At 31.5% G+C, this 20,684-nt stretch overlaps 1 protein-coding gene across 1 annotated transcript; it reads right to left on the bottom strand.

The window, feature by feature from the left end:
* Positions 1-2,053: 2,053 nt before the first annotated feature.
* LOC140179386 (uncharacterized) lies at positions 2,054-3,718 on the bottom strand. The gene is made up of 4 exons (XM_072218253.1): positions 2,919-3,718; positions 2,651-2,753; positions 2,494-2,556; positions 2,054-2,395 (listed from the first exon to the last, which is right to left on the bottom strand). Exons 1-4 carry the CDS (start codon positions 3,716-3,718, stop codon positions 2,054-2,056), a joined length of 1,308 nt encoding a protein of 435 aa, XP_072074354.1.
* Between the last annotated feature and the right edge of the window lie 16,966 nt (positions 3,719-20,684).

The following is a 20,684-nucleotide window of genomic DNA, read 5'->3' on the forward strand; positions in this document are numbered from 1 at the left end:
CTTTTAACCCGCGGACATTTTCGTCCCTGACCATTAAAAAATATTTTTAAATTCCTGACGTTCCTAAAAATTAGACCGATCAGTCCCTCCGTCCATGAGCCACCGTCAGATCGAACGGAAAATGCTGACCTGGCTCCCCCTATGCTTACCTGGCTCAACGGCGTTCCCACGTGGCACGTTAGTGGGATGGAAGTTTTGAAAACGGGACACATAAGTCCCTCTCACTCAAAACGACGTCGTTCTGAGTGCTGCCCTAATACTAAAATTCGTTTGGGTCGTTCCTTCATGGTGGTGGCTGGTGGTGAGGAGAAGACTTGTTCAGATTTCGATAATGGCTACGAAGGGGACATCATCAACCTCAAGAAGAAGCGTTAGTGGAGTAAGAGAAGAAAATTTTGTTTCAAGCTCAATTCCATGTGGTGTTCATGCTGACCATCCAAACGACGCCGTCGCCCCGAGGTGCTTTTGTGGAGTTTATGCAATAATGTATATATCGAGGACCAGCAGCAACTCTAACAGAATCTTCTTGGATTGTCCATTCTATAAGGTAAGTTTAAAAATTCTGGCTTTGGTTTGATCTAGGATGGATGCGGGCAGTAGATGATTTTGGTGATTTTGACAGGGAAAGGAACCTCATTGCAAATTTTTTGTTTAGGTCGATGAGCATCTTGCCAGAATAGGAAGCAATTGTTGCATCTGTGATAGCAGACATTTGGTTGAGAAACATGTTGAAGTTGTAGAAGAGGAAGAGGAAAAGGAAGATGAATTGGATCATAGAATGGCTGTTTTGGAGGAGAAGATTATTGCTTTGGAGAAGAAGAAAAACACATTAGCCTTGTGTTTTTCTGTAATTATATTTGTTGTTGTTGTTGCCTTTTATGTAGCTATTGCTTGAGAGATGAACTATAACAATCATGATAGAAAATGGTATGTTGTAGGTTTATGTTGTGTATTGAAACATGCCATTTTGGCAAGTTATGGTCCTGTAATCTAAATGAAACTCGATTTATAATATCAGTATGTTGAACTTATGTTTTGAATATCTAAATAAACATGGAAACATTGAGGAATTAGAGGCAGTAGTTGCATACATAATTTAGAAAGAGGATGTTATATTGCTAAACAAGTTTTTCATAGCCATTGTTTACTAAATCTTCCCAAAATAAACAAGTCTCCTAAACTGAACAGTTTGATGAAGCTTAACATGTCAAAAGTAAGCCTCAAACACAAAATACAAGGCATAAGCCAAACTGTGCAGAAATAGGTATAAGCCAAACTACAAAATCAACGTAACTAAAAGCTACATAGTTCTTCACTTCTTAGGCACAATGGTAGGTGGATTAGGGATGAATTTGAACAATCTGGTTGTGGCTGTTGAACCACACTTACTACAAGTGACTTTGAATGACCTCTTTAACTTCTCTCCTTGTTGCATCATTGGCTCAGCTGGATCCTTCTGTCTATTATGCACTTTTGGCCTGCCAATTGGTCTCTTTATGATAGGAGGATCCAGCCTTGAATACTCAGTCCTTGTTCAGAACTCCTCACTTGGCACAGGCTGAATACAATGAGCATATGTCGTGTGTATTGACTCCATGCATAACCATGGATGCACATAATCCTCTAGATGATCATGCCTCTTCCTTATGGCTGCTATGGCATGGATACATGGCATGCCTAACACAGAAGACAACATCATGAACTAAAATTGAATGAACCATTAATAAAACATCATTCAGCCAGCAACTTAACATATTGAAAACCATATATTAAAACATCATTCAGCCAACAAATTAAAACATTGAAAACCATATATTATAGCATCAACCAGCCAGCAACTTTAACCATATATTCGACATGTATTGAAATAATGCGTTAGAATAAATTAGAACTAACCAGTCAGCTGCCATTTGTTACAAGAGCAGGTCTGCCTGATGAGATCAACGTCCACCTTTGTAGCTTTATGAGTAACTTCGAAACGCTTGCTTGCATCATCACCTGTCCAGTCTGCACGCCATTTATTGCTAGGCCTTATTAGACGCTCCATCCTCTTCTATTGAACTGGTGCGAGCTTTCCAGTATAATCACTAAGTAGCTTTTTATGCTTAACCATTCTCCGCATCAGATAGCACCTAATTTCCTCGCACATTGTGAGGATATGCTTACTTCTATAGTTGACCATCTTTGAGTTGAACACCTCACACATGTTATTTGTGAGGTTGTCCACTTTTGGCCCGTGGGAGAAATACGCCTTCACCCAAGTAGCTGGCTCAAACTTGGAAAAATATTCCCATGCCCCCTGATTAATGCCTTTGAACTTCTCCATCTGTTCTTTGAATTCAGGTATGGTGGTGCACCTAGCATAATCCCAAACCACCTCCCGAATATACAAATCCTTAAATCAGTTTATGAAGTTTTTCCAAATGTGCATCACACAGTTTTGGTGATGTGCATTTGGCATCACTTCTTTCAAAGCAGGCAGCAATCCCTAACACAGTACACAAAAGTTTTACCATTAAACATAACTAGTAAATTCTGAACAACTGCATTATTAAACTAGGCATAACAGTGAATAAATATCTAACTGCAATAGAATTCATATTGAAATAATTGAACCATTATCAAGTTTATAAAGAGTTGTGAATGTTACCTTCTGTTGGTCGGACATGAAATTCCAACCATGAGTTTGCACATCTCCCAGATCCTCCTGAAGTATAGTAAGAAACCATTTCCAAGACTCCTTGGTTTCAGACCTTGCAACTCCGTAAGCAACAACATAAAATTAATTATTTTCATCTTGTGCCACTGCAGTTAGGAGTTGTCCACCATAGTATGTTTTCAGGAAGCAACCATTAAGGTGGATTAGAGGCCTACATCCACTCTTGAACCCTTGCTTGCATGCCTCTAACCCTATATACAGCTTATCAAACACAGGAGGGGCTTGAGGAATTGGAGTTACACACAGCTCTGCCCTGGACCTATGGTTGCTTCTTAGAATCTTAAACAAGTAATCCATCACATTATTGTACTGCTCCCTCTCATTTCTCATTATCTTTTCCCTTGCCTCCTTAACTGCTCTATAGACCATTTTTGGATGTGCAGTGAGTGAGAACTCCTCTCTCAGAAAGTCAACAGCTTCATTTGTTCTCATGTGAGGCTGTGAACTCATTCTCTTCTCCACCTTCTTACTAATCCAATGTTGATCAATAGCGTTACTTTCTAGGTCCCTTGCACATGTGTGATCGTTTTTGTAAGTCTTCACCTGATAGCATTGCAATGATTTGTTGTATGACAAATGAACTAACCACGGGCAGTCATCATCCATGCATCCCACCCTAACTCTCTCCCTATCATTCTTAATCCACCTAAGCTCTCTACCCTCAGCAATAAAAGAGTCTTTCACAACTTCTTTAAATCTATCTATGGTTGCAAACCTTGTCCCTAACTCAAACATGCCCTCTCCAAAAGCATAATCATCATCAAATTCAGGAAATGTGTGCTTGCTGGACTCATCATCAGTGGAGTTAGGAGTGTGTAAATCCTCAGAATGGTAATCATATATGGGGTCATCATCATCATCATCTTGGACTGCACTGACATAGAACCTCACAGTTGGATCTCTGTTGGGCTGTTGCTCATTGGGCCCAGAATTGGCCTGCTGCTGTATATTGGGTTCACTCCTGGCCTGCTGCCTTCTATTCACCTCAGATGTCCCCATTCCACTACTTTGTCCCCTTTTTTAACCAACTTCTCCTATTCCTATTCACACCTGTCTTCTTTGCAGCTAGCTTCTTGGCACATGACTTCTTTGCAGATGGTTTTCTTGGAGACACAATTTTTTCCTTTCCCTTACTAACTCTATTCCTCTTGCATGCTCTGTCCTCAGCACTATTATCACCATCATCACTGTCACTTTCATATCCGGGTGGTGGAGGTTTGTAGGGTTCATCATCCGTACTCTCGTACCCATCATCTGAAGATGAACTCTGAATCTCTTTTAACACAGGACTCTTGCCTTTGTTTCCACCATCCTCCACAATCTCAGGCTCATCAACAGGGTGGTCAAAGCACAGTTAAAACTCATTCGTCTTTGTATTCTTCATTTTGTTCTCTCGCATGGCATTGATCCCTACATCCCCTGTCAAACTGTGTAGCCCTGACTCAACATCATCACTCATTGGATCATACCAATAAACTGCCCTGTACGACTGGTACCCCAAGCCTTTAAAAAGTGTGATCAAGTCCCCAAAATTCACAAAATCCAGGTCTATTTCGCGAAATTTCTCTACCTTTCCATTTTGATAAACAAGGGAACCATTACTGTTTCTGACAAAACTACCTCCATGGTGGAAAACTGGCACCACAAACACATCTACCATCTGGAGAAAAAAACAGAAATCAACGATCAACTAACTCTACACTCATACATCAATCTCCTACAAAAAATAGAAACAAAAATCAACCAAGAACTTTCCTTTGCCCTAACATTGAATCAAATTCACTGTTACAACGCACATACAATTTTTACCATTACTATCACCATGCACGTACAACAGTTTATACTTTCATAACTATTGAACTACACAATCGACTCACTAAGCAATGCAACTGATTCTTACCTTCAGTGACGAAGACGGCAAATCAGACTGGATTCACACCGAATGCACACCGAAACCTTCTCAGTCTGGATGGTAGTTTTTTTGGAGGGAGAAACATAGTATTCCTGCGTTTGATCTTTGGTCTTCCTTAGAGTTTTATGTAATTCTGTAAAAGCTCTGTGGATGTAATAGGGATTGTACACAAGAAAAGGGACGAGAGTGTATATAAGGGGCAGCACTCAGAACGACGTCATTTTGAGTGAGAGGGACTTATGTGTTCCGTTTTCAAAACCTCCATCCCACTAACGTGCCACGTGGGAACGCCGTTGAGCCACTAAGCATAGGGGGAGCCATGTCAGCATTTTCCGTCTGGTTTGATGGTGGCTCATGGACGGAGGGACTGATCGGTCTAATTTTTAGGAACGTCAGGGATTTAAAAATATTTTCCAATGGTCAGGGACGAAAATGTCTGCGGGTTAAGAGATTAGAGACTAATTTGTCCTTTTCTCTTTATTTTTTATATGCACTTATATTTATTATTTACTTTACTTTTTGTTTTATCTTCTTCCACATAATTCTAGGCTTTTTATTATTTTTTCTCTGTATTTTTACTGGTATTTTGCATTAACTATTTTTCTTATTATAAGATACATTCCGTAAAATAAAATAAGTGTTTTTACATTTTTTTTTGTTTTTATCTATTGATTATATATTATTTTTATCACTCTTTTACTATTTTAAAAATTTATATTTTAATATTATTTAATTATAATAATAATGTTAAAATTGCATAGTCACGTGTTTTATAAAATATAAAATTAGAAATTGAAAGTTATTTTTAGTTATTAAAACATTATATATGTATTTGCATTGCATCTGATTGTGCTATTTTTGCTTTAGAATATTTAATATAATTTAAAAGGACAAATAATAATAAATAAATTAAAATTGACTACATAAAAAGAACAGAAACAAAAATAATTATATAAAATTATAAACCCACACTTACCATACATAGCAATAAGCGCATTCTCCACAAATAAATTACAGCACAGTCCCAGCTTTAAAGCAAGCGCGTGAAGTGTTTTCTCGAACTCTACCTCCGTGAGCCCAGTGCAAGCCTTGACAGCACACGATAGTGTAAAATTGTTCGGCAGAAGTCCTGCAACGGAGACCAATTTAACAAAGAGTAAAATGACGTTGCGGTAGAGTGCGTAGTTGTTAAGAAGCGTGTTGTAGAGAAATATATCCTTCTTGTTGAAAAAATTGTGGAATACTGAGTGTGATTCGGAGGGTGAGGCGCATGCGCGACATACATGATGATTAAGCGAGTGGTGAAAAGCTTGACAAGATCTGAAGAAAGAAGGAACCGAATGAAAGGGGAAAAGAAGAAAGGAGAAAGGGCACTCACCGAAGAGTTAGAGAGAGAGAGAGAGAGAGAGAGAGAGAGAGAGAGAGAGAGAGAGAGAGAGAGAGAGAGAGAGAGAGAGAGAGAGAGAGAGAGAGAGAGAGAGAGAGAGAGAGAGAGAGAGAGAGATTTAAAAATTTTGAATAATTTTTCAAAATTTGGATATTTTTGTCATATGGAACGCATCTTTTATGGATACAATGATCATTTTCTTTTATGGATACAATGATCATTTTTTTTATTTGATAGGTAAATTTATAACTTTTATGGATACATGTGGTAATTTATTTTTGAAAAATATATATAAATACATAATGTCCGATTTAACAAATAATTTTTTCTATGCACACCATGTTTTTTACAAAATTAAATGAATAAATTTTAATTGATATTTTTATACTTTTTCTCATTGTTTTATAAGTTATTTAATTACATAATTATTAAATTTTATATTAATTTATATATTTATTTAAATTTTAGTCAATATGTGGGTCTAAATCTAATAAAACATGAAAAGACAAGAAGAAACATGTTGAAAATAGAATGTTGTCATGAAGAAAAAGTGAACGAGAAGAACGAAGAAGAAGAAGAAACCGAAAAAATAGTTAAAAGAAGAAGAAATAGAAAACTAAGAAAGGAAGAAAAAAAAAAGATCCAACAACAACAGAAGAAGAAGAAGAAACGACATCAACAGAAAAAGAGAAGTGATTTTACGCCTACATTGGTGTGGTAAGAAAATATGACAGGAGGCTAGATGTATTACCTGTAGAAATGACTATCCATCCCGAGTGATGTCCTGCAACAGTTAACAGTGAAAACAAACATGAGTTATAGCACTCTTGACTCTTGAGCCAATCTTTATGCTAGTTTAAGGGAAAGCCAGCAAGCATAACCAACCGTATGAAGAAAGATAAGCGGGGACAGTAAACATACTCTTTTGTTGAGCAAGAATAACCGGAGGAATAAGGGGAGGAGGATGAGGATGAAGAAGAACAGGATGAGGACATTGGAGGGCGTTAGATCCATCAAGGCAATAGCAGGTAAATGGATGCGTATGGTTGCTCCCGTAGCTTCCTTTACTATCCAAACATGTCATACAATCTTGAGAATATGCATAGCTGACCAAGAAACCATCACCGAAATACAGAGCAGAAGAACCGTTCAATAGAACAGCCTCAGCGGGCACTTGGATATATATGATACTTACAAGAATACTGAAGGTCTGGATGACTTTCCAGCACCTCTTTTTCCGTACCATTATAATACACATCAACACCACCACGACTATCACTGCACCCTAGGTTATGATTATCCGGATAGGTGTAGTTGCAAGTATAGAATATGGTGATGTTGTGCATCGTTTGGTTGTACATTAAGAGAGGGTAATCCACAGCATAACCGGTATTCCCAGAGCAAACATCAAATCCACCTTCAGCCAATGGCAGGGGCACCATTTTCACCCAGTAATAGTTATTTTGGGGGTTATCATTTCCAACCACATTGAATCGTTGTGACCCCATTTCAATGTAAGTGTAGGGTCTTTTGTCATCATTCTCCACCCCGCAGAAAAGCTCGAGTTTTTCATCGCCGCCACACTGGCGGGGTCGGTCTTTGTCTTTTCCCCAGAAAGGGTAGTATAATTCTTGTTCGCCACACTTATATGGTTGGCTACACAGGGAGTGGTTGGAAGTTGGTGATTCAGAGAGAGATGGTGGCAAAGCTGGCATCAGCAGCAAAGAGATGATGATCCCTATGGATGCAAGCACCATGGGGAGTTCGCTATGGACGTGGCAATCCATTCTTCAACAACCCGATACAGCTTGCAAAAGTTTTATTTAATTTGCAGAGTAGTGTGTACAGAGGAAGCATTAAGGAGAGCAGTTATTGGTGTGATGAAGTTCTTAGGAAAAAAATGGCCACGGTTCCCATCACTCTCTTTCATTTTTCATTTTCCAGTTCAAGGAGGTGTTGACTTTTGACCACGCCCATAAAAAACTATACTATAAGTCACGAGTCATCCACAAACAAGATGAGCTGCATGTTTTACAACCAATTAGGCAGTGCCGGTCAACCCCCAAAACTACCACCCACTTTCTTAATCCCTATCTCTTTCTTCATCCCGAAAGTGATATTCATATCCAAATTACTGAAAGACAAAGGTACCTTCCCTATGGAAACGTTGTTCTTTGCCCTTGGAGATGGATCATTCATCACATCAATGTCAACAAGTGTGATTGAACGAGTATGTGTCAGTTTTCAGTTGGAGGATAGGGTAGCCATCTGCTGACATTCAAGACCAAAATCCGGATAACGCAAACTTGTGCGGGAACTTTTCCAGAAAGGGTACTTGATGGAAACTCCGTTACCACAACCAGAAGGAGCACAAATTGGTGATGAATCAGCATAACATGTCATGAATATGGTGGAGATTGGAGAATAATGCACATAACAAGTAGAAAGGTTTTGGCATGCATGGTGATGACTAAGTGTAGTTGGAAACTTTACGGTTGATATTTTGAACATCGATTTTTATTCTAAGGAGATGATATTTGGTACAACAATGCTAGCCCTAGGGAACCAAGAGAGTACAAGCAAAAAACTAGCTAAATATCTTTGGGTGAATCTAAAATTTTTACATGGATGGTGCTTATGCTAGGAATTAGAATGTTTCTTTTTTTTGTAAATTGGATGGTTCTGAATCTATTTTCTGATTTATCATATTTTAGGTATTTGGAAAGGGAAGGAGGATAAAGAGACGAAAGCTAATTGAATCAGTTTTCGTAATTATGATACTGAACGTATCTCCTTCTAATTTAAATGTGGTGAAATATTTAATAACTAATATTTTAAATTATAAATAAATAAAACTAATTACTATATTTATAATTAATTAAATTGTTCAATTCTTAGCTAATTTGGAGTTGGTTACCTATGCTTTTCCTATTTGGTATATACTGATACTGATACATAATAATGCATGCATAGAGCGGTAAATGACTTCTTTAAAATGAAAAGTATTGAAAAGGACCCGTATGGACTTTCAAGCATAATTAATTTTCTTTATAACCAATGTTCTTCACCAATACTTCGTAGTTGCTATTGAATATAATAAGCATTAAAGGATAAAGGGAAGTTTTTGTGTGGATGTGGTATTCAGTGGAGTCGGAAACACGGTACCAAGTATTAATTGCAGTGACGGACAGGAAATTTTAGTAGGGACAAAAATATATATATTAAAATAAATTTTGTTAAATATTATTAATTATATAAAGATATAAAAATTAAAAAGAGTTAATGAATATTTTATTTTTAAAATTTAAATTTAAAATATTTTAATTAAATTATAAATAATTTATTATTCACTACAAGAAAAGAGAGTTGTTTTAACATAATTTTTTTAATAGTTATAGTTAAGTGTAAAAATTAATATATATTTTTGACAAATATCACAAATATTAAATTTTTTATGATTTTTTGATGAATAATTTGATTATAGAAAATTACTCTTCAATTTTGACACTCATTTGTTTTCAACTTACTCTATTATTCTTTTTTTTTTCGTTGAGATCCGTCAATTTTGGCATCACACTGCTCTCAGTTTGGGATCATACTACTCATTCTTATCTTCAAAATCTCAGTTTATTCTTCAGTTTTAAGATCTCATCTCATTCTTTGTTAAAATTTTTTGTTGAGAATTTTTTATGGTCAATAAGTGTCAAAATAAATAGTATTTTTGATGGTTAATAAGTATCACAAAAAATATATTCTCAAATTTTTATAACAAATTATTTTTGACGGCCAATATTTATCAAAATAAGATTTAAACTTTTTTTTACAATTATTTATATGTTAAAAATACTATTTTTGACAAAATTTTTATTAACATATTTTCATAGTTAAAATAATGTCAAAATTTGTTTATTTGACGAATTTTAATTTTTTTTGACACATAATAATCCTAAAAAATAGTCTATATTGTTGTAGTGATTTTAACTAATTTTTTTATACACATTTAATAATAAAAGACCGAATCAATTAGCACATTAACGCCTAATAATACACTAGTATTTATAGTTTGAAACTAGAACGGTATATAAATACTAAAAAAATTAAATTTATATATAAAAAGTATGTTTATATAAAATGATAGAAACTTAATTTACAATTTTTTTAAAATAATTAAATTTGTTATATATTTTTTAATTTAATTTTAATATAACGTTAGATGAAAGATTTTATGCATCTGTTTAATTATGTATTATAATTAAAATATTTTTTATTACTATTTTTAAAAATAAAAAATATATTTTAAATTAGTAAACTAATGAATTCATTTTAAAATTTTATATGCAACATAAGTATATATAATAGAACAAAAGATAAAAAATAAGTAATAAAAATGAATAAATTGGGAATAAAATATATAAAATCATGAAGAGAATTAAAAATTAGATTAATACTTAAACTATAATTATTTGAATTAAACTTTGCAATTAACAATATCAAAAAGAGAAACAATAAAATTGGAAGATACATAGAGTTATGGAGAACTATATAAAAAACTATGGAGAATTTGAAATTTACCTTTTGATGAAGAGAAAATAACCACTAAATAAGAAATAAAAAAGAAGGTTGAAAATATAAAAATAAGAAGAGAGTTTAAGGGAATAAAGGAGTGATGACATAAGAACTAAATTTAATTAAGTTAAATAATAATCAAAATAATAGAAAAATAAAAAATTAATTTAAAACTTTGGCTAATTAAGTTTAATTTATTTATAATGGAATCATTTAAAATTTGAAATAGAGAAAAATTATATATAACTATTTTTAAAAAAAAATTAAAAATACAATGGGACAAGTGCCCCTCATTGTGGTTCGTACCAGCTGATTAATTGCCTATCAATTATGCCTGAAAAATATATATAATTATCATTATAATATATAATAATAATAATAATGATAAATATATAATTATTACAAAAATATAAATTAAATAAGATATATATTGATCATTATATTATTAAAACTAAAAATTATGTTATTGTAGTGCCTAAATATTACAACAAGATACATAAGAAAAATTTCTTCTTTCATAAAAATAAAAGAAAAAGTATTGATAACCACCAGTTTTTAGCAAACAAAATAGTAGTGGACAATTCATAATAAGAAGAAATATTTAAAATTAGAAATAATAAAAAGTACTTTCTAGTATATCTATGTTATTGTGACTATCTATTTTAAAAAGTGTGGTTAAAATTAAAGTTATATTTTTTTATTATTTAACAACACTTTTTAAAAGTGTTGCTAAAAAAAGTGTTATCTATATGTAAAAAAATCTGACTTTATTTTTACAACATTTGCATAGCACTATAGTATATGCAGTCTAGAATTTATCATAATAAAAAGGGTTAAGTACTTTTTTCGTTCCGACGACTCCATTTGTTTAGTGTATAACATGAGATATGAGCATAGAGACATAGACTATATAGACATAGACACAAAATACATGTATACATGTTTTATATTTGGCAAAGAACATAAATAAAATACATAAAATTTTAAAAAGTCAATAATACCCTCATCATCTACCTTTACCACCATCCTCACTATTTATACTTTTTCATCAACGACTGCAGTGATTCTTTTTTTCCATCTCCATTTATAACAAAAAATTATCCAAATAACAAAAATTCCGGTAATTTCAGCAACAAATTCAATACATATCTTCTTAATCAAATAACAAGTAATTAATTGGCATGATTCTCATTTTGAATCCCTTGTGTCAATTTTAAGTTGTTAAAAAAAATTAATTGGAGGGTAAGATATTTTAACACCTAGAAACCAACGGAAATAAATTATCCATAGTATTCAGATTATAATTTTTTCCTAACACAGATTAATAATAAAAAACAAAAAAAAAATAGAATTTTATTTTAGAAAAAAAATTCAAAAAAGGGCAAATAGAAGGATGAACAGAGATGAAGATAGAGGCACGATGGATCGATGATACAGGTTCGATTGCGACATGGCAGAGATACAAATCGCAGATTTGGAGATTTAGAAGAAGGAAGAAGACAGAGACGTAATCTGGAGAGTATGAGGAGGAAGTGAGGCAATGACAATAGCAGAGGCACTTCAGTAAAGGAGGTTGGTTGGCCATGAAGAGAGAAGAAACAGAATTTGAAATGGGGAGGAGAAGGGAGAGGAGAAGAAATTGTGCTTAGTTGGCCATGAAGAGAGAAGAGAGAAGACAGAATAGACGAAAGTTGAAATGGAGAGGAGAAGGGAGGGGAGAAGAGATGAAGAGATCTGGAGATGGAGATAGGTGAGAGGAGATGACAAAAATAAAAATATAGAAATAAAATAAGGGTAAAATTGTCAAAATAATTAGTGTCTCAATATTAATTTTTGTGTCTCAACTTATTGAAAGTACACTGAATACATGTAATTTGTATCAATCTGTGTACCAGCGTGTCCTTCAAAATTGTGTGTCTCAACAACCAAACAGAGGACGTGTGTCAGCGTGTCTCTGTCTTATGCAGACACATCCACTAACCAAACACTACCTAAGATCTTGGGTCAAAATTAAAATCGTCCCCGACCTTTTTTTCTTATTAAAATCATCCTCAACGTTACAAAACGTTAAAAAATTATCCTTTTGTCTATGAACAATATTTTGTGGACAATTTTACCCTTAAACAAAAATAAAAAAAATCTCCTTTTAATATAAAACACTAAACCAGGACTGTACCCTTCATCTTCCTTCTTCTGTCGGCTGAAAAACTTCAAGGCCTCATCCACCCTGCATAGGACCCCTTATCCAAATCCCATAAGCATAATCCCACGGCAGCAGCCTCGAATCCCCAAACTCCCTAACCAAGCTAACAGAAGCTCCTTGCCACCATCCACCAAGCCAAACAAGAATCAACCTAACAGCATGAAGCTCCTTCCCACCATCCACCAAGCCAAACAAGAATCCTTCAGCTTCATCCAACCTCCCTGCTTGCTCAAACTCTTCATAACATGCTTGCACAAACTCTTCATAACAAGCGAATTGGTATACCAATTCTCAAAATCCCTTATCCTAAACACAAAAACCCCAATTATTCTTCTCTCTTTCAGCAACAGCAACAACCAAATTCAGCATCAACAAATTCAGCAAATTCAACAATAGTAAATTTAGCAACAACAACAACCACAAAATAAATCAACAGCAACATCCACAAAATAAATCACTAGAAATTTCAGATTTAACAATAATTCAACAATCATCAATGGCAACTTCAGATCCAAAATCAGTAACCACAAAAATTAAAAAGAATTAAAATAAAATGATGTTTACGTTCTTTAAAAAAAAAAGGAAGAACGAAAGGAGGAGGAACGAAGATGAACCCAAAGCCCCCTAAAACAGCCAAACACCACCACTTGAACAAGCGCCAAAGATAAGAATTTTCACCCACTCGTACACTCCCTCCACGTTCTATGTGCCATTTCGGAAGGGGTTTACGGTTGAAGCAGGAGAAACAATTAGGGGTTCGGAGCATTCGATGAACTAAAACGGGTTGGGAAAATTGGGATTTGGAGAGGTTGAAGATTATGTGGTTAGAGGAGGAGGATAGAGGGAGTAGAGGGTTGGTGATGCCGTTTTTCACCATTATGAGAGTACGAAAACACCCAGAAAATTATAAATCGCCAAGTCCTCTCCTTGCTGCAGGTCTTTCATCACTTGCTTCAGCTCTACCAGCGCCTCTTTCTTCTTCGCCTCTGCCTCATTCTGCAGATTCGCGAGCTTCTCTGTTTTCTGCTCTGACCGATTTTTCCTGTCGAAGTTGCGGCAGAGCTAGAACCTACGTTGTCGTCGTGGCGTGGAAGGTAATCGTAGCGTGAGGTGTCGCAGCTAAGGGAAGGACTTGTGGCTTTTGAAGGAAGTGAGGGAGTATGGCGTAGAAAGGGGGATAGATCTGGTGATTTTATAATCTTTTATAACGTTGAGAATGATTTTAATAACAAAAAAAAAGTTGGAGACGAATTTGATTTTCACTATAAATCTTAGAGATGAAAAAAGTACTTAACCCTAATAAAAATGTCCAACACTCAAATAAAATATTAGAATTTAGTGTTTAAAATTTAGGTTTAGGATTTAAGATTTAAAATTTAAAATTTAGAATTTAAAAATTTAGGATGATTGATAATGGGTGATCGGAGGTGGCAACTGGTGGTGGCTGGCTAACAAGAGTGGTGCCTTATGGTGGCGGTGTTTGAGGTAAGTGGCTTGTAAAGTGTTGGAAGGAAGAGAGAAAAGAGGATAAAAAATTAATTAAAAAAATGTGTGTGAATTAGACTATTTTGGATTATTACTTAGTGTTATCTGATTTTTTGGTTGGTTATGTAGCATGGTTGAAAATAAAAATATAAAAGACAGTAATACTACTCAATTAAAACACTATAAAAACCATGTCTCCCGTATTACTCAATTTATTTATCACATATTAAAATAGAGTCTAAGATAATCTATATGATGCATTTTTAGTTTTATAATTTTTTATCATTATATCATGTCAATTTAAGTAGTTAATCGATATAATTTGAGCACAATTTTTGTAATTAAAATATCTTTTAATTTTTTTTACTTTTAATTAAAATACTTCTCAATTCTTTTACTTTTCTTTTTATGTGTCTTATTATTTATTAATTTTAATATTAGTTTTTAAATGTAATAAAAAAACAAAATAAAAAATCTGTTACTATCTTTTTAATTTATTATGTAATGAATTGACAATAATAACATCAGTTGCACCTTCTCTTCTCCTAGGCTTAAGGTGCAATGAACCATGTATATATTGAACTTCAGACCCCACTAAAATTAGGGTCATCAAACGTTACCAAAAAAAAAATTTTCATTTTATGCTTAAGGTCCATTAAAATTAGGGTAATCAAATATTACAAGAAAAAAAAAAATTGATGTACAATTACCACATGAGCTATGTATTAAACTTAAGGTCCCATTGAATGTTTTATGATTTCTACAATTACCAAACGCTACAATTATTTTAATCGAGTATTGGTATCTTTTGTATCTTTTGATAATTTAACAATTTAACAATTGTAATATTACTTTTTAAAAATAATTAAAAATAGCATAATGATGTATTATGTAATAAAAGATTATAATGATAACTACAACGGCCACTTTAACGATTACACAAAAAAAAAAAATAATAATAATAACATAAATATATACTCAAATATATATTTCAAATTTTGGAATACCTATTTACATTCATAATTATATATATTCTTTTTTATAAACAAATGAATGCTTATAACTTGAGCATGTGTAATTTATATGTTAGTTGAAGATTTTTTAGTAGTCATAACCATTGCCAAAATTTACTATACAAAATAGCCAGATTGAAACGACGGAAAAAAAAAATCTAATATAAAAAGACAATGCTAAAAACATGTACCTCCAAGAGAATTATTTATGAGTATTAGTAAATTTAAATACTTACGTTTTTAGCCCATTCATTTATTTTTCACAATTTATATTTTAAATAATGTTGTTCTATTTGTTAAATATTAATTTTTAAAATCGCAACTTGCTCAACTAATATCTGCTCAATCTCAAAAAATAAGGCGTAGGCAAAAATAATTACTTAATTTCAAGAGAAATTCAACTTTTTGACAAATATTATTTTTTGACAAATAAAAAATTAACCAATATCTATTCATTTTGCATACACTAAGTTATTTATAACTTTTTTTACTCAAGTTGTTTACTAAATTTTTAATTAACTTATATTTTTATATAACCTAAAGTGGTTCCATCTATACAAAAATACTATTTTTAAATATAAAACTTTAATCATGACGTATTCTTAATATTTTAAAGTAGATTGAATGAAAATAATGTAATTAATCTATTTTATTTTTATTAAACTAAAATTACTCCAACACACAAAAATAAAAAATACAGTAATATAAATGAGAATATTATTTGGTAGTGAAAAAAAATTGTTTAATAATTTCTTTTGATATAAGTGTATAACTAGTTAGTATAAAAAGAATATAAGAAGGTCATTAGAATTTATTATTTTTTATTATTAATTAGTCATTAATGTTTAAAAATGTAAATTAAAGTATATTGATGAATTATTAAATTAAAAAAATTAAGTTAATAATTAAAAGTGATGGCTAAAAATAATAAATTCTGATGGCACTTTAATATTTTTTTTAGTCTAATTTTAATAACATAAATAGTTTTGTAATAAAAAAAACACGCATATCACACCTCTTATCCAAATATATCAAAATATTATGTATAACACATTCATCATAAAAACTAATAAAAGATTCAAAAGCTAAAACACTCGTATAAAAAAAAAATAAAATAAAATCTCCACCCGTGCACACAAATAATAGAAAAAAAAAAAAAACTACATCCACAGCAACAACAACAAAATAAACCACATCCACTATAATAAAAACATAAAACAAAAATCTTCAAAATAGATAACAAATACATTTAAAAAAAAATACTAAACATAATATTTTATAAAATTTGATTTGTTATTTCTACATTTGTTACTTAAGTTGTTGTCAATATTTTTTATAAAAAAAAAACAAACAAAAGAACAATACTTTAGTTTTAGTATGTATGACAAATTAAATTACTATATTAAAAATAATAAAAAAAATTAACAGTACAAACTACTATAATAGTTTAATAGGACAACATAAAATTTAAAAAATTATAATACAATTACTTTTAAAATAATTATATGAATTTAATTAACTTGTATTGTGTCTTAAGGATATAATTTTAAAATATAATAATAAAAATTTTTTAATGTTTTTTATGTATTCAATATATTAAAATGTAAAAAAATAATAATAATAACTTTTGAAGTAACTTTTATAAAATATTTTTTTTTTATGATATACTTAACTTATGTCTTTAGGGCACAAATTAACAAAATCCTATTATATTTCGTTTAACTACATATATGTTCTCATGTTTATATAATTTCAAAATAAAAATTCACATCAAAATAATTTTTGTTCAGTATTTTTGTTCTCCATTAAATGCAGAGGAATTTTCTATTAGTTCAATTTCAAATACAAAGATTTACATCAATTTGGACAATCAAAACTGTATGCTAAACTATTACATAAGTATGTTAAATTAAACTCTTCTCGTATGTCCTTAACTCATTAACATCTTATCAAATTTGTGCATTATAAAAAACATTTTAAATAAGAATGAATAAGACAATAACATAATGAAGATACCAAATCAAGATCATTCAAGTTCAATCGCATAAAATAGAATGTTAAAAATTAGAACAACAATTAAAGATATACTTGCTATGACATGAGAATAAAAAAATCAGGTAAACAAAAAAATTTATTTGCAATTACATTATATAATGCTACCCTTATTAAACTCATCTATAAAATCAAAAAGAAAAATGTCTACACAATTTTAACTACCATAAATGACATTAATAACTAAATATGGTTGGAGTTACGTTATATGTCAAAATTGTAAAAAGAAAACGCAAAAAAGAAAAGATAAATATTTGTGGAACAATAATTGTCCGAAAAAAGTAAAGTATCCATAAATAAGGTAAAAAAAATAAGGTTTTCAAGTGAGTTGAAAAAGGAGTTGAATTAAGTAGAGCTGGATATATGGGGGCGAGTGGAGGCCTCCGCCCCAATCTTTTTAAAAAAAGATTAATAGTAATAAGTTATTAAGTACGATTTAATTTTTTAAAATTTTTTTTAATATTTAGTCTAATATAAATAAAAGTCCAATCTAACCTAAATATTAATGATTTTTAATATCTAAAAAGTGAGTAACAATATAAAAAAATCTGAAAAAATATTATTACTAATATTTTTTAATTAAATAAAATTTCAAATTCCATAAAGTGGATTTTTTTTCCTTCTTGTGAGCCTCCTTCTTGATTCATTTGCTATTAATTCTCTCTATTTCAACTACTATAACCTAGAGATCTTTTTCAGTTATGAATATTGTGAAAAATAATTCAGAAACAAAATAAAAGATAAATTTCTTACTAATTGTCTTTTAATTATATTGAAAAGAAAATTGCTGAAAAATTTGATACAGATTTTATTATCGATAAATTTTATGATACGAAGAATCGTCCACTTCATTAATAAAAAGTACATACATATTTTTTGTACTTTAAAATATATTCTCTATTGGTATATTTTTGTAATACATTTTATATTATATAATTTTTTGCATAATTTTTTAATATTATATATGTTATTAGCCCCCATGATAATATTTTTGGATCCGTCCTTGAAATTAATAAGGAACCACTTTTGTAGTTTATGCAGCGGAGCTGATAAATCAAGAGATTATTTTGATTTTTGTCTTTTTTTGAATATGCAGAACATACCTAAAATGAAAGTTGCAGAGAATAGAAAAAGAAAAGAGTAATACAGTGATATATCCTGATTCATTCACGAAGTGCAATGTAACATACGTTCAGTTTTTACCATAACAATAATAGAATTTTCATTATAATTAAGATTGATTACAAACACTAATTTCAAGAGACTCACACCCTTGTAACACACCTAAATTATCCTAAACTTAGTAAATTACCTGGATACTAACTCAACCTAATTAGTTAAAGGAACTAAGTGCATTCTAACTTATCACACTTTCGAAATCAAAATACTCAAACAAAAAATTAAATAACTTTTGTATATTCTCTTTATCTTTTGTATCTCTTAAGTAAGCTTGAATTTAGACAAAAAAAAATTTTTTTTAAAAACATACTTAAAAATAAGAAAAATAAGAACCGTGTATATGATAATGAATTATGCACAAATTAGTTGCCTTTTTCTGATAATTCAATATATAAAGACTCATATTTCTTCTTTAATACAGGAATAATTTTTCTTTTGATCAAGGTAACCGTTACACTTTTAATATTGTAGTTGTTGACATTGAGGAGAAAATTTTTTCTTCTTTATTCTTCAATTCCAAATGCAGCAGCTATCCAATTATATGTATAATGATTTTTGGAGAAAAATTCCTCACTTAATTGCTGTTTTGCATATATCATGAATTGTTAATTAATTGTTTTCTTTTTTTTGAATTCATCCTCAAAAGATTGCCAACTATATAATGAAAATCTTTAAAAATGAATCTTCCTACTCCAATATCAAATCTGATCTCATGGAATTGTTCTTTCTTGTTGGCTTCTTGTTTTGGTAACAATATATTACAATTATTGCTTATTTGTTTTAATGTTTGCTTGTTAAAAATTAGAATCTATTAAATCTTTCTTACAACACTTGAAATATATAATTAATGTACTCAATCAATTATATTCTAATCAAATATTTGTTATTGTCAAAAAATATTTTCTGAACTCAACAAAAAATATTAAATTTTAAAATACTTCATTTAAATATAATACCTGTAACACCCTATCACACAAAACTTTACACCTAGAATGTAAAATAGAGATGGCGAGACTCTACGACCTATATATATATATATATATATATATATATATATATATATAACAATTGAAAGAATTTAATATACGAAGAGTCTTGATGAAAAGGTAAAGCAAAAATCGCAAAATATAAAAGCGCAACGTTCAGAAAACGTGGTTACTTGCATACGAAGAAATCTAAAGTCCACTAACATAATTATACAAAAAATAAGAGTAGAAGATCAAGGGTACAAAATAACAAACTACTCCTAACTCAGTTCGCGAAACTAAGGTTGGCCGGAGAATATTTACGTATATATATACATAGCTCCAAGTTCCAAAATGCACATACATAAATCCTAGTTCTCCAAAAAACCTCTAAGAGATACATAAACAAAGCATTCTTATACACAAGAGGAGAAACTATAAATTTATACATAATAATATCAAACTAACAAAAGAAAACCCCAAAGTAAACCAATTCGCCACAGAAATTCCAGATGCCTATCGAGGTACTTCTCGACCTGCATCTGAAAAACGACAACACAGTATAGAATGAGAACCGAAGGTTCTCAGCATGGTAAAGGTGCTACGCACATAAGATATAAGGTCTTGGGAACGCCGAGACAATCCTAGAACGCCGACATTCAGATTATAAAACTTAAGAATTAAAACTGAAACCATAAAGAAAGGTGATTTTCTAAGGATTCCTAAACTTAACCAAATACTTTAACCTAACCCTCCATCATTCTCTTTCCTCCAAGACCTCCAACACCAGTATAATCAGACAGACAAGCAAGCAGACAATAACAAACACAATTACGATACAAGTAATGCAAGTAGCACGTATACAAGTAAGCATATGAGTGTCACATAGGCATTTCCAGTTAGAGCATAAACAAGCAATTCAAGCAATATGCTTATGATGCATGCCTGTCCTATGGCTGTTGATATCAACTGTCGGTTACTTAGCCAGCTCGACATGTCTTGGTAGCTAACCGTGGACAGTACACCAAACACGGAGCAAGTGGGACAACGCCGCAACCCTTGCATCTTACCCGCGAACCCGGAGCAGGGGAGAACCTCACCATTACCTCTTACCCAGGTGGTGTTATATTTCTCAATCCGGAGCAAGCGGTGCCAGAATTTCACCCTTGTATCTTACCCGGAGCTTCGAACTCTTAACCGGAG

Source organism: Arachis hypogaea, chromosome 15, assembly GCF_003086295.3.
Source record: "Arachis hypogaea cultivar Tifrunner chromosome 15, arahy.Tifrunner.gnm2.J5K5, whole genome shotgun sequence".
In the NCBI taxonomy this organism is placed as follows: domain Eukaryota; kingdom Viridiplantae; phylum Streptophyta; class Magnoliopsida; order Fabales; family Fabaceae; genus Arachis; species Arachis hypogaea.

Coding starts and splice junctions, on each gene's coding strand:
- LOC140179386 (XM_072218253.1), bottom strand. CDS start 3,718: ATGGGGACATCTGAGGTGAATAGAAGGCAGCAGGCCAGGAGTGAACCC. Junction 2,754..2,918: donor CCTCCTGTGTTTGATAAGCT/GTATATAGGGTT, acceptor CGGAGTTGCAAG/GTCTGAAACCAAGGAGTCTT. Junction 2,396..2,493: donor GTAAAACTTTTGTGTACTGT/GTTAGGGATTGC, acceptor AACTGATTTAAG/GATTTGTATATTCGGGAGGT.